The sequence below is a fragment of the Heteronotia binoei genome, chromosome 12 (genome assembly GCF_032191835.1).
Source record: "Heteronotia binoei isolate CCM8104 ecotype False Entrance Well chromosome 12, APGP_CSIRO_Hbin_v1, whole genome shotgun sequence".
Lineage (NCBI taxonomy): Eukaryota > Metazoa > Chordata > Lepidosauria > Squamata > Gekkonidae > Heteronotia > Heteronotia binoei.
The window spans coordinates 62429793-62443755 of record NC_083234.1 but is presented as its reverse complement, the minus strand read 5'-3'; the positions used below and the strand labels follow the sequence as shown (position 1 = coordinate 62443755).

General features: G+C 46.4%; 1 protein-coding gene across 9 annotated transcripts in view; it reads right to left on the bottom strand.

Moving 5' to 3' along the window:
* Window positions 1-1809: 1809 nt before the first annotated feature.
* CACNA1B (calcium voltage-gated channel subunit alpha1 B) overlaps window positions 1810-13963 on the bottom strand; it is a 490529-nt gene continuing 478375 nt past the window's right edge. For 7 of the 9 annotated variants that reach the window (XM_060251281.1, XM_060251280.1, XM_060251283.1 and 4 more), the window contains 3 exons: window positions 9074-9275; window positions 5145-5344; window positions 1810-3308 (listed from right to left, as the gene is read on the bottom strand). In XM_060251281.1, coding sequence (XP_060107264.1) covers window positions 2769-3308; window positions 5145-5344; window positions 9074-9275 — 942 coding nt within the window. In that variant the 3' untranslated portion in view covers window positions 1810-2768. Of the gene's footprint in view, window positions 3309-5144; window positions 5345-9073; window positions 9276-11318; window positions 11355-13963 lie in introns of all 9 variants that reach the window. The other 2 variants (XM_060251289.1, XM_060251288.1) reach the window with 2 other exon arrangements.

Genomic DNA, 13963 nt, shown 5'->3' with positions numbered 1-13963 from the left:
TTCCTCATTATATTCCAGAGCTGTACCCCCATTAGTATGTTGCAGCTGAAACAACTGAGTCTCACAACACCTTAAAGCTAACAAATTTATCATAGTGTAAGCTTCATTAGATGCTCACCAAAACTTTAGCCATTATACATTTGTGAGTCTTAAGGCTCTTCGCCGTTGTCTCTCAAAGCAACCCCTCCTGATTGTCCTCCAGTAATAGGAATGTGTAAGGTGTAACCAGCACTCCACGCTTACATTTTGGCTAGTATTATAATGCACCAGACATCAGTGGATCCTGCTCCAATTTCCACCATCATTTGATTGGATTTGGCATGGTCATGAAAACTGCAGGGGGAGCCCACATGTGAAACTCGTGCTTATACCTTCCATTTCTACATGTGATCGCTACACATGGGGACAACTGGAAGGGATTCTGTGGAAGGGGGAAAGTAGCCAATCGCACAAGTGGACAGGATCTTTGATTGTGTAAACTCACCCTTAAGGGGCCTAACTACACAATAATGCGTGTAACAGGGCCCTGGCACCATTTGTGAAGGAGCAAAGTGACTTCAGAAAGAGAGAATTCAAAGGAAAGGATTGGTGGAAGCGGTGAGAGGGGGCTAGACTTTTCACTGCTGACCTTTTTTGCTTACTCAAAAATTGCCCTTTAAGCAGGTTCCACTCATCTAGTGGCATTCCAGGTGTGCACTAGCAAAGAAAGATTTAAACACCCTCTTTCCTTCACACCACCTCTGCTCCCCTCCTAAATCTGCTTTTGTTCCATATAAGTTGGCAGCTGGGGCATTGTGAAACTCCTTTTCAGGTAACGTGAAGCTAGCCTTCAAACAGTCTGCTGACTGAGATTATTCCACACTCTCTTCCCATCTCTCACAGCTGTTTCACATGTCACCTAGTTTGCTGCCATGCGTACATGGAACTCAGGTCATCTCCCTGACACCAGTTTGTTGGATTTGCACGCTTTCATTCTTATTATATATACTTCAGACACCTTAAAATTGTAAAGCGTAGAGAGGCTGTTCCTCTCAACTGATTCCTTCTCGCTTTCCTCCCCTCCACAGTTCCTTCTCTCCCTCTCTGGCTCTCTCAAAACATGACTATGTCACCCCCTTTGGGTTGTGTCTGCACCCAACGACACTGGCGAGGCCTTTCAACCTCTTTAGCATGGGTTTCTGTTTGCTAGCAACATCTTCCCCGAGCTTGTAATGCAGACATTTGTGAAAGTTCACACACGCAAACAAAAAGTCAGATTCACAGAACCATATGCACGCACGCTCACGCACACACAGACAAAAAAGACAAAAATCTCATCCCTGAGAATCAGAATTGGTTTCTTTCTTGCTTTGCTCTCTTCTCTGAAACCAGGCAAAACTCTCCAACTGCCGTCAACCCAAACGACACAACGTGAAGGGTGTTCAGAGCTTCCGTAACCATGTTAAGACTGAGACATGCAGAACGAGAGGGTCCCATTTTCTGCAGAAACATTGCTGTTGGTGCTGGATGCATGGTCTGAACCTCTCCAAAGTCTACCTGCCCCCCAAGAAAGAAAAAATTTTGACCCTCCCTGTTGGTAGCTTTCCAAACTGAATAGGTGGCAAGATAGCTCTGAATGAAGCTCAAAGCCTTCCAAAGCACCCCCTGCAGAGTATTCCTTTCCTGCCCCATTTCTCACATCCTTCTGATGCATGGGTAATAAGAGATTGCATCATCACCACAAGAGACAGGGTTAGGCACTTAGAAATGAAGAACGGCGCCTTCAGTAAGAAACGGTGGGCTGGAATGACAGTTGGACTAGTTCTCTACAGTGGAGGACTCTCTCTGTTTTTGTTTTCTTTTCTTTTTTACTGTACAATTTACAAAAAATGCACACAATGAAAAGTTTAAGTTTCTCTAACAGCTTGATATAAAACCAAAGACACATTTCCTTTATCTGCCCCTCCCCCTTTTTTCCTCTCGGATTGTAAACAAGACAAAATGGTGAATGGAGGCATCTTGCATCCCAACAGAGAAAAAACTTAACAAGTTAGCAGCAAGAACAACAGCCTGGAAACCATCTTTAGCCAAACAGCTTCCCGGGGCTTTCCAACATTTCAACGTGAAGGACCCCCAAAAAAGTGGAAACAGACCAGTGAATAAAAGGAGTCACAGACACATTGTGGTGCTTTGTTGGCTGGAAGGTTTTGTTACTGGCTCCATTTAAAAGGATTGCTCTTACCAAATATCAAATCCACTGTCTGGCTGGATTGCTTCCCCTCTTAGTGTTAACAAGATAAATGATAGGCTTGGTTTTGTACAAGACAGTTCCTTTCTTCTTTATATCCCCCCCCAGTTGTCCCAAACCCTGTAAAAGTTCCAGTCCCAGAAAGACCAATAGATCTGAGTCTGGCTTTTCTTCTGGAGCTCTTTGCTTAAGTAACAGTTGTGTCATCTGGAGGGGGTGACATTTACCTAGGCGAGACAGTGAGGAGTGCAGCGGGAGCAAGCTGCCCCCCTCCTTGCATGGAACAGCCTTCTGTTCCTGATCAATCACTCTGTAGTGCAAAAGGAGAGACAGGCTGCAAAAACAGAGAGGCGTCTCTGATGACATTGTGCGCGCAAGCAGGGCAGTCTTCTGGGGGTGGGGAGTTCCACAACGAAGCACTTTTTGCCTCTCCCTCCAAGCCCTGATTGCCATGGGGATGAGCGCACAGACAGACAAGACACAGCTTTCTGGATGATAAAACTCATCAATTTTCAGTGTGCAAAGACCAGGCCTTTTCCTGCTAGCACCAATCGTCTTCATCCCGTTCGTGGTAATAGCTACGTGCTCTGGTGCTGGTCCCGGGGCCGGAGCTGAGACCCAAGGTGTAATGGTACCCATTGGGGACTCTGCGGATTTGGTGTGACTGGGAAGTCAAAGAGGAGACATAAGAAGTCCGAGAGGATCTTCCTGAATTAGTAGCAACAGCCTCCTCAAAGGTGAGTGTGTCCTCGGGCACAATGTGATATGGACTGTCGCTGTCCTCCCGGTGCCCCAGGTAAGGGTCCGAACCAATTCGGGCCACCAGGGTCTGTGAGGGGCCCTGTGAGTCTCCATGCAGCAATGCATTGTGCTCAGACAGACCGCGGCTCAGGCGCCCCGGGGAGAAGGTTGGCAGGCCAGTTTGGAAACTGGAGAAGTGCACAGGCGAGGAGTTGGCGGTCTTGTACGTGATGCTGGGGCGCGGGGTCAGCGGCGTCTGCGGCAACTGCCTCCGGCCACGGCATGGGGTGCTAGCACCAGAGGTTGACAGCAAGGGGCTCCCATTAACTGAACCACTGCCCTACATGAAAAGTGGAACAAAGCAAATGAACAGGGAAATAACAGAAAAAATACCAGACAAACACGAAGGCGCATGGGGGGGGTGGGGGTAGAACACAAACGATAGAAGAACAGGTGACAGGAAGGGAAGGACATGTTACATGATGAGAAAAAAAGGAAAGAGAAAGTTTAGACGTGCACAGTCAAGGGGCTGCAGAGGAGCAATTTGGAACGGAGGTAAAGACCCAAAAAAACCAATGGCTGGGAGGGAGGATTCTAGATGGAGACATCCAGTGCATTCGTGCAACAGTGCAGGAGAGCAGACAGTTCCAGTGGAAATGGAGAGCAGGGTGCCTGACCCTGGACATTCAGAAATGACAACACGTGCCTCAAAACCTCAGAGATGTTAAGAACAACGGACTTCGGAGTTCTGTTACTGACCTTCCTTGCTTTCTCATACTAATGCAACCTCTATTTAAATGCTAAATGTGATGCCTGACTCAAGCAAGGTCTGGGATTCAGATTATACATGGGATGCTCAGGCCTAAAAATCAACCCTACCCTAACTTGAATGAAGCCACCTGGTCCAATAAGACTGGTGGAGATCAGTGTGATCAACCTGGAGGCCCACAGATTTCCCTTTGCCAAATCCTGATATCTTATCAGAAAAATGGCTAATTGCTAGGAGAGAGAAAGAGTCACAGTTCCTTCAGAGCAGTGGGTTCTTAAGACTATACGTATGACATGATTTTGCATCGGCATCAAGCAACAGCAAAAGCGAAGTGAGGCCTGCCTTTTGGAGGCTGAGCAGCTAGAGGCCTTGGTCTGTATCGCTCTGCCCAGCAACAGACCCACTCTCCTTTCCATACCTCATCCTCACCCCTTGCACCCCCTTTTTATCGGATGAGTCATCACAACTAGAATTTGTGGTACATGCCCATTACTGAATTTGTTCCATAGGATTGCCAGGTTCTATTTCTACCAAACCTTGGTGCTCATGGGACGGAATCTGGCGATCACAGAAGTACTAATGGGGCAGTACGCCCACACAACACTAAGCGCTGTATCCCTCTGTATATATATGAACATGTGTAGTTAATCATGGGGTTTAGAAGAGATGTAGGCAGGGGTGAAATTCTAGCAGGAGCTTCTTTGCATATTAGGCCATACACCCCTGATGTAGCCAATCCTCCAAGAGCTTACAAGGCTCTTTTTTGTAAGCTCTTGGAGGGCTGCCTACATCAGAGAGGTATGCAAAGGAGCTCCTGCTAGAATTCCACCCTGGATGTAGGAACCCCTCCCCCTTCCAAAATTAGCTATTCACAAAGTGTCAGATTATTGCCTTCTATATGGGTAGGCTATCTGTCACCATAAGGATAAGGCCCCAAAACACTGGAGTCTCAGGGTCAAATCCAAGACCTGGCAATCTGAAGTCTGACCCTCTAGACAAGAGGACTACAGAAGAGAGGGAAAATTTATTCCATGGGACTGAAACTATCTTGACTGATTTGGTTCTGAGGACTTTTATCTAGTTCTTATAGTAGGCTTACTGATATTTTAGCTAATTGTAATAGTTCCATCCTTTTATTATGTGAACTGTTAAATTCCAAGTTATATTTGTGTACTTTGTGTTATTGAACACTTGTATTGGGACCAGGCTGAGCAAGTCCAAGAAGCCATTGTGCTTTATGGATCTATTGCAGATTGACCTCTGGACATAAAGCTCTCAGTTCCTGCAACAGGCCTGTCTAGTTCTTCTTCAGAAAACCAACAGTACCTGCTCCTTTTTGGAAAAGGACCTCCAGGCACTGATGCAGGTTCTTTCCTTCTGCCCCGATCCCCGCCCTCAGGTTCTCACCTGCTTCTGCATCCCATGTTCTTGTCCTCCACTGGGGGAGGTGGGCCTGCTGCGCTCGGATGACTTGGGCTGAGAGTGGTCTCGGCTCCCATACCGATCACAGGAGTAAAACCGCTGCTTTTCAGAGGAAGAGGAGGAATGAAGTTTCCGTTCTTGGGACCGGCCCCGCTCCTGCCTTTTGGCCTTGGATGCAGCCTCACCTGTTTGTGGGATCACAGTAAACCTGATGAACAGGACAGCTTTCATCATATGGAAGGGTTCCCTTATCAGCATCAGGACTTGAACCCAAGACTCCTGGCTCTGAGGGGCCAAATCTTTCTGCAAGCGTTAGGATGGCCTGATTCTCCACTCTCTCTTTTGAATGGCACCCACAATCTAATATATACAATTTATCTTCCATGCAGAATTCTGTTTCTTTGGGGTAGGATAAGGATCTGAGTGCAGAGAGTGTGTTGATTCCATCCTCAAATGGTGTGAAATAAGTATAATGATTAAGACCAATAAATGAGAACTACAAACTAGGGTATGATTGAAATGGTGGGTATTGAATATGACTATTGCATTGGCCAGTTGAGCCCCAAAAACTTATGGCATAAGAAACAGCTTCCTAAATGACAGAAGCAAGACTTGTTTTGCCTCCTGGGATAAGAGCGCTATAAGCAAGGGGCACACCCAGAAAGGCCTGTGGCAAGTGACACATTATAACACAAGCCTATGAGGCAAAGGGGCTCAAATGGGAACAAGGATTCAATTTCAATAATAATAATAATCTATATAGTGCTGGGGCCTCCTACATGCAAAACACATGCTCTGCCACTGATCTGTGGGCCTTACCCGCCCGCCCCCCCCCCAGGAGGCTGAGCAGGAGGGGATCACCTAAGGCTACCTACTGGCTCCCTGGCAGAGGCAGGATCTGGAACTTGCCAGATTTGTGGCCTGCTCTCTTAGCTCCTGTCCTGCACCATATACCACACTGTTCGTTTGCAAAATGAAGTGCTTTATTGCATTCTGTTCACCTACTTAATAAGATTAATTTCATTCATTGGACCAGTGGCTCAGAGAATAAGCTGTGGCCTAGGAGATTCCACCTCTGCTGCCACCAACTTCAGTTGGTGGTTAAAGTAGGGCTGCCAAGTCCCCCACAGCCTCCGGCGGGGGACTTTTCTCATGTGCGCATAGCGTGCGGGGTGCAATGATGTCATCGCACCAGCAATGTCTCATGCCAGCCGCTCTAGGAGCTTCTGGGAAAACTCCATTGCTAGAGCATCCCAGGAAATTGCTAAAGCATCCCAGAAAACCATAGTTTTCCCGGAAGCTCCTAGAGTGGCTGGCATGATGACATCACTTATGAGTGATGTCACTGCACCAGCAACATTGCAAGGGGATCCCCCCATCACCCCCCCCCCAAAGCGGGAGAACCCTCACCCCGCCCGGGAGCTTGGCAGTCCTGGGTTAAAGGCAAGATATTTGCTCAGCTTACCATCTTCCACATGTGAATAATAATATTGGCCTGGCTTATAAGACTGTTATAGATAGGGATGGGCACGAACCAGAAAAATTAGGTTCAGTTCAGTTTGTAGTTTGTAGCATTCATAGTTTGTGAGGCAAAAACCATCACAAACTTTTAGATGCTAAATAGGGTTGCCAAGTCCAATTTAAGAAATATCTGGGGACTTTGGGGGTGCAGCCAGGAGACATTAGTGGTGGAGCCAAGATCAAGGCTGTGACAAGCATAATTGAACTCAAAAGGGAGTTCTGGCCATCACATTTAAAGGGACGGCACACCTTTTCAATGCCTTCCTTCCGTAGGAAATAATGAAGGATAGGGGCATCTTCTTTTGGGGTTCATAGAATTGGACCCCCTGGTCCAATCTTTTTGAAACTTGGGGGGTATTTTGAGGAGAGGCATTAGATGCTATACTGAAAATTTGGTGCCTCTACCTCAAAAAAAACAGCCCCCCCAGAGCCCCAGATACCCACAGATCAATTTTCCATGATTTTCTGTGGGAATAAATCTCCATAGGGAATAACAGAGTTCCCAGCAGACATTTCCCTCCCCTCCTCCTACTTCCTGACGACCCTGAAGCAGGGGGAGGGTCTCCAAACCGGGGGATCCCCTGCCCCCACCTGGGGATTGGCAACCCTAATGCTAAATGACCCAGTGAAGTTAGTGACATGATAGAATTCCACCCCAGTATGCTAGAGATACCAAACTCACAGGGAATCTGTGGCTGACTCTCTTCTATCTGCCCTCCAAGTTTGATAAGGATTGGATTTACAGGGTTCAAGTTACATTCCCCTCCCCCCCCCCCCGCCAAAGAAGATGCCCTCATGAAAATGCTGTCTGGGGAAATGGGTGCAGGCCCAGAAGGTTCAGAAGTGTATAAAATGGGCCTTGTGCAAACAGGAGTCATCAAACTTCCTGTGTAAGCTAGAGACATCAAACTTGCTGAGGATCTCCCTAGGATGCTTGTCTATATGCTCTCCAGGTTATGTGCAGATTGGACTGGGGGAGGGTCCAAATTATGGGCCCCCAAAGAAGATGCCCCTAAGAAAGTACTTTTGGAGGAAATGTTAGGTGCAGCTTCAAAAGTGTATAGAATGGACTCCTTGCAAGCTACACACACCAAACATGCAGGGAACCTCACCCTGATCCTCTACAATCTCTCCAACTTGGTGGGGGGGATTACATTGCTGGAGTCTCAATTACAGACCCCCAGTGATCTCTAGGGAAGAGAGAGCTACAGTTACAGGAGTCTATGGAATGGCTCAGGAACAAGCCAGTGATACCAAACTCACATGGAAACTTCACCATGGACCAGCCAAAATTTAGTACGCGCTTTAGTTCATGCCAGTCCCTCATTGTCTGGATTGCACAGTAATGCACTTGAAGCTTTCTAAATACTGTACTATCCAAATGATAAGCATCCGTATTATTTTCTGAAGTACAGTCTATCTTGGACAGCATTTCGACTGAAGGAACAGAACCTGGGTAACTTTAGGTAATATAACCAAAATTTGGTTATATCGACTCTTATTGAACAAACCAAAATTAGGCTCCATTATTGTTAATATATGGACTACTACTTTTTTCTTTGTTCTTAGTCTTTGAAGGGATGTGCATTCCATTTGGCATCAGAGGGACATTTGATCAACTATTGGCTGTTTTCAACTGGATGGCTTCCATTCCTGATTCCTTTTCCCAGCAGGTTAGGGGCCAAATCCAATATGAATTAGCCACAGCCTGTACCCACTGAAATTGACAAAGCATCCAAACATAGCATGCAGGCAAAGAGGCACTAACTCCAGGCCCTGAAAAATGTGCTTCTCTTTCCCACCTTTTTAAAATAAATATATCCAGCTTCATCAAGAGTTCTAGAGAACTCAAAAACGTGCAAAAATGTTATGTTACATTCAAGGATCTTAATTAAAGATATTAAATATAAATAACACAAACATAAAAATAAGAAAAAGTCATATAAGACAGCCAGTGTGGTGAAGTGGTTAAGAGTGCTGGTCTAGGATCTGAGAGATTCGAGTTCAAATTCCTGCTTTGCCATAGAAGCTCATTGGGTGACTTTGGGCCAGTCACACTCTCCCAGCCTAACTTATACTTCAGAGGGTGTTGTGAGGATAAAATGGAGGAAAGAAGAACAATATAAGCTGCTTTGCATCCCCAAGGAGAAAGGAATATCAATTAAATAAATAATACGACATGCATTGTGATGTAAACCAATATGCCTACCAACTTCCCCTCTCTCCATACTCTTGGACAGCATGTTATCAACCATTACAAGGGAACTGCAATGGAGGAAGGGAGAGAGAGAGTTGGAAGGGACCTCCAGGGTAATCTAGTCCAACCCCCCGCACAGTGGGGGGAGGGAGGGAGGAAGGAAGGAAAGAAGGAAGGAAGGAAGACAGACCCTCACCAGCAGCCTCCCCATCAGCCAGATGGTTTGGGGGCTTGTCAATTGATTTCTGTTTCTTCTCTTTCCGTCGGTGGCAGCGGTGGTGGTGGTGGTGATGGGTGTGCTCTGTTGGCCGGGAATGTTCGTAGAGGTGTGTGGCATGGGGACGCTGTGGGTTCAGTGTGGAGATGGAGCGCTTCATGGGGCTTGTGTCCGGGATGGGCTGCGGACAAATACGAGGAAAGGGGGTAGGAAATGGGGAGAAGAGAACACAAAGTAGTTTACTGGAAGTAGGAACTCTAGTACCGTCTTTCCCATCCCCAGGACCCAAGAGGACATATTCTAATCAAACAACCTGTTCAGAAACCATGCCTCTCACAGGTGCTTTACCTGAAAAAACGGAAGGGCACCGAGGCTGCTATTCTATGTGTACGTACTTGAAAGGAGTTTCCTCTAAATTTAGCAAGGTCAGTGCTTATGAAGGTAAATGATGCCAGGACAGAACTCTTGTGAAAATGTCACCCTCACTACTGTTAGTAGTGACAATCATCTGACAATGATGTTCATGTGTCCTATAGAGTCTCTTTGTTTGCTCTGGCAGCTAAGAAGATAAGAGTAAGAGTAATATCAAATGCTGTAACTTCTTGAGGTTGGCTTTTCTGGGGAACTTTTAAGGTGTTAATTGGAAACTTTGTTGTTCAGGTTCTTTTTTGTTTTGTTACGGCTAATGGCTATACCCAATACATTTTTGACTGACTGACTACTGGTAGATGCACCCCCCCCCAGCAAAGCCCTGATATGGCTGGACTTCTCTGTAATTACTTAACAAAGAGGGAAAGGCATTCTGCTCAAGGCATCTACCTTTACTTTGTACGTTATGAGGTGGAACCATAACATGGGAGACAGCTGGGTCCTGAGACTGTGGAACATTCCAAGTAAACCAAGGTGGATCAGGCAGCACACCAAAGGATTCCATACACAACGGAGCTCCTTATCCATAAGCACTACCTGTGCAGCTAGAAGAACATGACCAGAGGCTGATTGTGTGGGCGTTTCCTGTCAAAACAGCACTGTGCTGGGGAGGTGTGCATGCAGTCTCCCATGCAATCAGCTCCTGCCCAAATAGTTGGGTTCTCTCAGCTACTCTGGAACGACTCAGTTATCCTTTTAACTGAAGAAGTAAGGAGTCGAATTTGAGACTTCATATGCATAGGTCATGTGTTCTACTGTGGAAGAGAATTATTTTGATGGGATTGGGGTGGACCCTACCCTTTGTCCTACTACTCCACTGAGAAAAGTTCATTTATTAAAATAGTTACACCTCAGTTTTCCCTTTTGGCTCAAGTTTGAAGCTTCCCTCCAATATAGGAGGGCTTCCTCCAACTTAAGTGTCCAACAAAAGAGCTACTTAAGTTGAAGGAAGCTTCCTTAGATAGGAAGAAGGTTGGGTTGGGGGACACCTTAGACTGGAGGATCATTGGATCCACCCCATTGAATTCAGGTTGTGAGGCCAGCATATTCCTGCTGTAAAAAAAGTAAAGGTAGTCCCCTGTGCAAGCACCAGTCGTTTTCGAATCTGGGATGACGCTGCTTTCACAATGTTTTCACAGCAGACTTTTGTGGGGTGGTTTGCCATTGCCTTCCCCAGTCATTTACACTTTCCCCCCAGCAAGCTGGGTACTCATTTTACCGACCTGGGAAGGATGGAAGGCTGAGTCAACCTTGAGCCAGCTACCTGAACCAGCTTCCACTGGGATCAAACTCAGGTCATGAGCAGAGGGCTCTGACTGCAGTACTGCAGCTTTACCACTCTGCGCCACAGGGCTCCTGCTGTACCACTTGGCTAATTCTCACTGAAGTTTGAGTAGAAACAGCAGAGGTATTTTTTGAGCTATTAAAATATTTGTGTGATGAGCTGGTTGGCTGAACAAGCATTATCTGTGTGCTTGCTGATGCATTCCTGTGGTATCCACCCAAGTTGTACAATGATTATTACAGATCAGTTTCCAGTGATCTCTCCTCCAAAGCAAAAAGGAGCCTGACAAGACTGTTCTGAATTTTCCATCACTTGGGGAAGCATCCACCCCAAAAAAATCAGGATCGTGTCCTGAGAATCATCGCAACTTTAAGTGAAGCATGAACATGTTCGACTGCAACTAATGTTAGACTGCAACTCAAACAAGGAAAATTAGGGGTTAACGATTATTAGATGCTAGAATTCCATCAACAGATATTTAGAGGATACAACTTAGTTCAAGCTACATACTGCTAGGTATCGCCCCGGTGACCGTGCTTTGCTCCTCTGCAAACAATTCGGACAAGATGACAGAAAAACATTTGAAGCAGCCCCAACCAGCACAGCCACGGTCAGACATCACAGCAGGTGGGCAGGAGACGAGATGACCAAGGGAAGGGGGAGCAGGAAGGGAAGAAAGAGAAGGGGTGGGGGTGAAAGGATGAGAGCAACCGGACAGGGAGACAAAACAGGCAAAGAAAGGGGGGAGTGAATGAAGACAAGAAACAGAAATGGGTGTTAGTCCAAAGGTATCCATGGAACAATGTGGGAAGGCCAGAGGCCCAGAATGGAGACCAGTTATTCCAAGGAAGCTACAAATGCAAGAAAGTCGCATCGTCAACAGGTCAGTTTAACTCAGACACTTCTATGGGAGTCGTCACTCACACTGAAGTGGTAGACAGAATTGTTAGAGGACTATATGACTCAGGCCCAGCATCAGAATTTGATAATGTCAGTAGCGGACCCAGTGATTACCAGAACTTCCAAATCATGACTTCATAGCCTTCCTCCTCACCACCACTGTTACCAGCTCTCTCCCCAGTCACTTTCCCCTCCAACTCCAGTTTTGGTAAGAAGATGAGAGGGCAGCAGCAGCCATTTGTTGACTCAATCCACTGACTGCTCCCTTCCTTTGGTCCAAATTAAAACCACTATGATGTTTGGTTCTGATGGAGACAATGAAAGTAGCAGCGGCTGCTTTTGCTCTTCCTCCACGCAATCAAAGAGAAAGCAGGCGGAAAGGATAGCAGAGGAGGAGAAGCCCCAGCAGGCACTCATGCCACAACTGACATGGGGAGGAATGAGCCCAAGCTGGTTGGCCAGTCTGCCCCCTTCTCCAATTGCCCCATGTCTGTGTTTATGAGTTGGCTCATAGGGCCCATTGCGTGGTCCTTGCCTGGAAATCCTAACAACCTGGAGCCAGTTTTGATATAAATAATGACCCGAACTTTTTTTTTTGCTGGGGAGGGGCTGTGGCTCAAAGGCAGAGCATCTGCTTTGTATGCAGAAGATGCCCCATTCCACCCTGGGTGCCTCCATTTACAAAAGGTCAAGTAGCAGTTGATGAGGAAGACCTTCCACCTGAGACCTTGGGCTGGAGAGTTGCTACCAGTCCAAGCAGACAACACAGACCAGTGTCATGACTCAGTAGAAGGCAGCTTTATATCAGTAGGCCAAAGACTAACATTTGGTGTTGGGTTAGGTAAGGACTGAGCCAGGTAGGATAGCCCTTCTGGGCGTGACCCAGAAGCTTCAATCATTGCCTCTACAAGACACTTAAGAGTGTTGAGTGCTGAAGGAAGCCAACAGTACTGACATCCTATGGTCCCAGTGGGAAATGAAATGATCCAATAACACCTGGAGGGCAATCACCAGCAATGTGTGAATGATGGAATGGAGTGAGAAATGAGGAGAACAGCCAGGGTATGTTGGGTTATAGGAGCAATGATGAGGCTGCATCACGCAAGTTTAAAAAGAAGGATTTCTGGAGCATCTCTTGCAGAGGAAATGTTTTGGGTGCTCCACACAAGACAAAGGGGATCAGTGTTCCTTAGTAGGTGTTCAACGAACATTTGTAGAAGTTCAACTGAAATCAGTGATAAGTTCTGAAACTGTCTGAAAAACTGTCCCCACCCCTCTAGACTGGTTTCAAATGATCAGTCATTTTTTAAACACTGATGGCATCCTGCCCAAAAGAAATGCATCAGATTTAAATCTAGTTCGCACATGCGTTTCCATCATTTTCTTCCATCGATGACTCTCAGCTTGAATATGTGAACTCTCTCCACCAAGTACTGGGTTTTAAGATGTCACTGGATAATATGAAATTTCTATCTGAGGTGATCATGATTAATTTGTGATAGTAAAGCATCACTCAGTGCTCCAGACAGACTAGCAGGGCAGGCACAGGAAACAAAACCAAAAGAATCATTAATGGTAGCTGCCACAACACCTAACAACAGGAAGTAGTTTGCATTTGGTTTTCTGCCTGGCTGCTTCTGTCACTGACTGGTGTGTGATGTCCAGAAGTTCCACAAGGGCCTTATTATTACATGTGACTCTCCAGATGTGTTACAATTTGGTCTCCCAAAACTGTCAGTAGGTCTGAGTTTTGTGAAATGGATTCGGACTGCAGTCCAGGAGAACAGATACATTGGCTCAATGTCCAAACACATAAATCTGAAAAGCTCCACCTTAAAGTCAGACAGTTAAATAATCCTTCCTCCTCAGTCGGCATTTCTTTATATAGTTGCCAGGAAATGGGAATCAACTGTGTACCAGGGGCTATGAGGTCCTGAGGAGTCCCGAGGATTGGGTACTGGCTCCTTGCACCAAAAGGGCTGCCAGTTGGACAAAGGATAAGCCATTCTAGTGTGGAGTTTGCCTCAGCAATTCAGGATCCTCCGAGACTGAGGTGATACATGAGAGCTAATCTGAAACTAATGAGCAATATTAAGACCTGCATGACTGCTGACTTTCCTCTGTCTGGGAAGCTTGTCTTGGTAGGGGCATCCCAGCCTTTCCTTGGTACCTCCTGGCTTCATCTGTCTCCCACCGCTCACTCCCACCACATCCAGAGAGCTACAATTCCTGGCATTCCTCGGTTGGCACAGTTC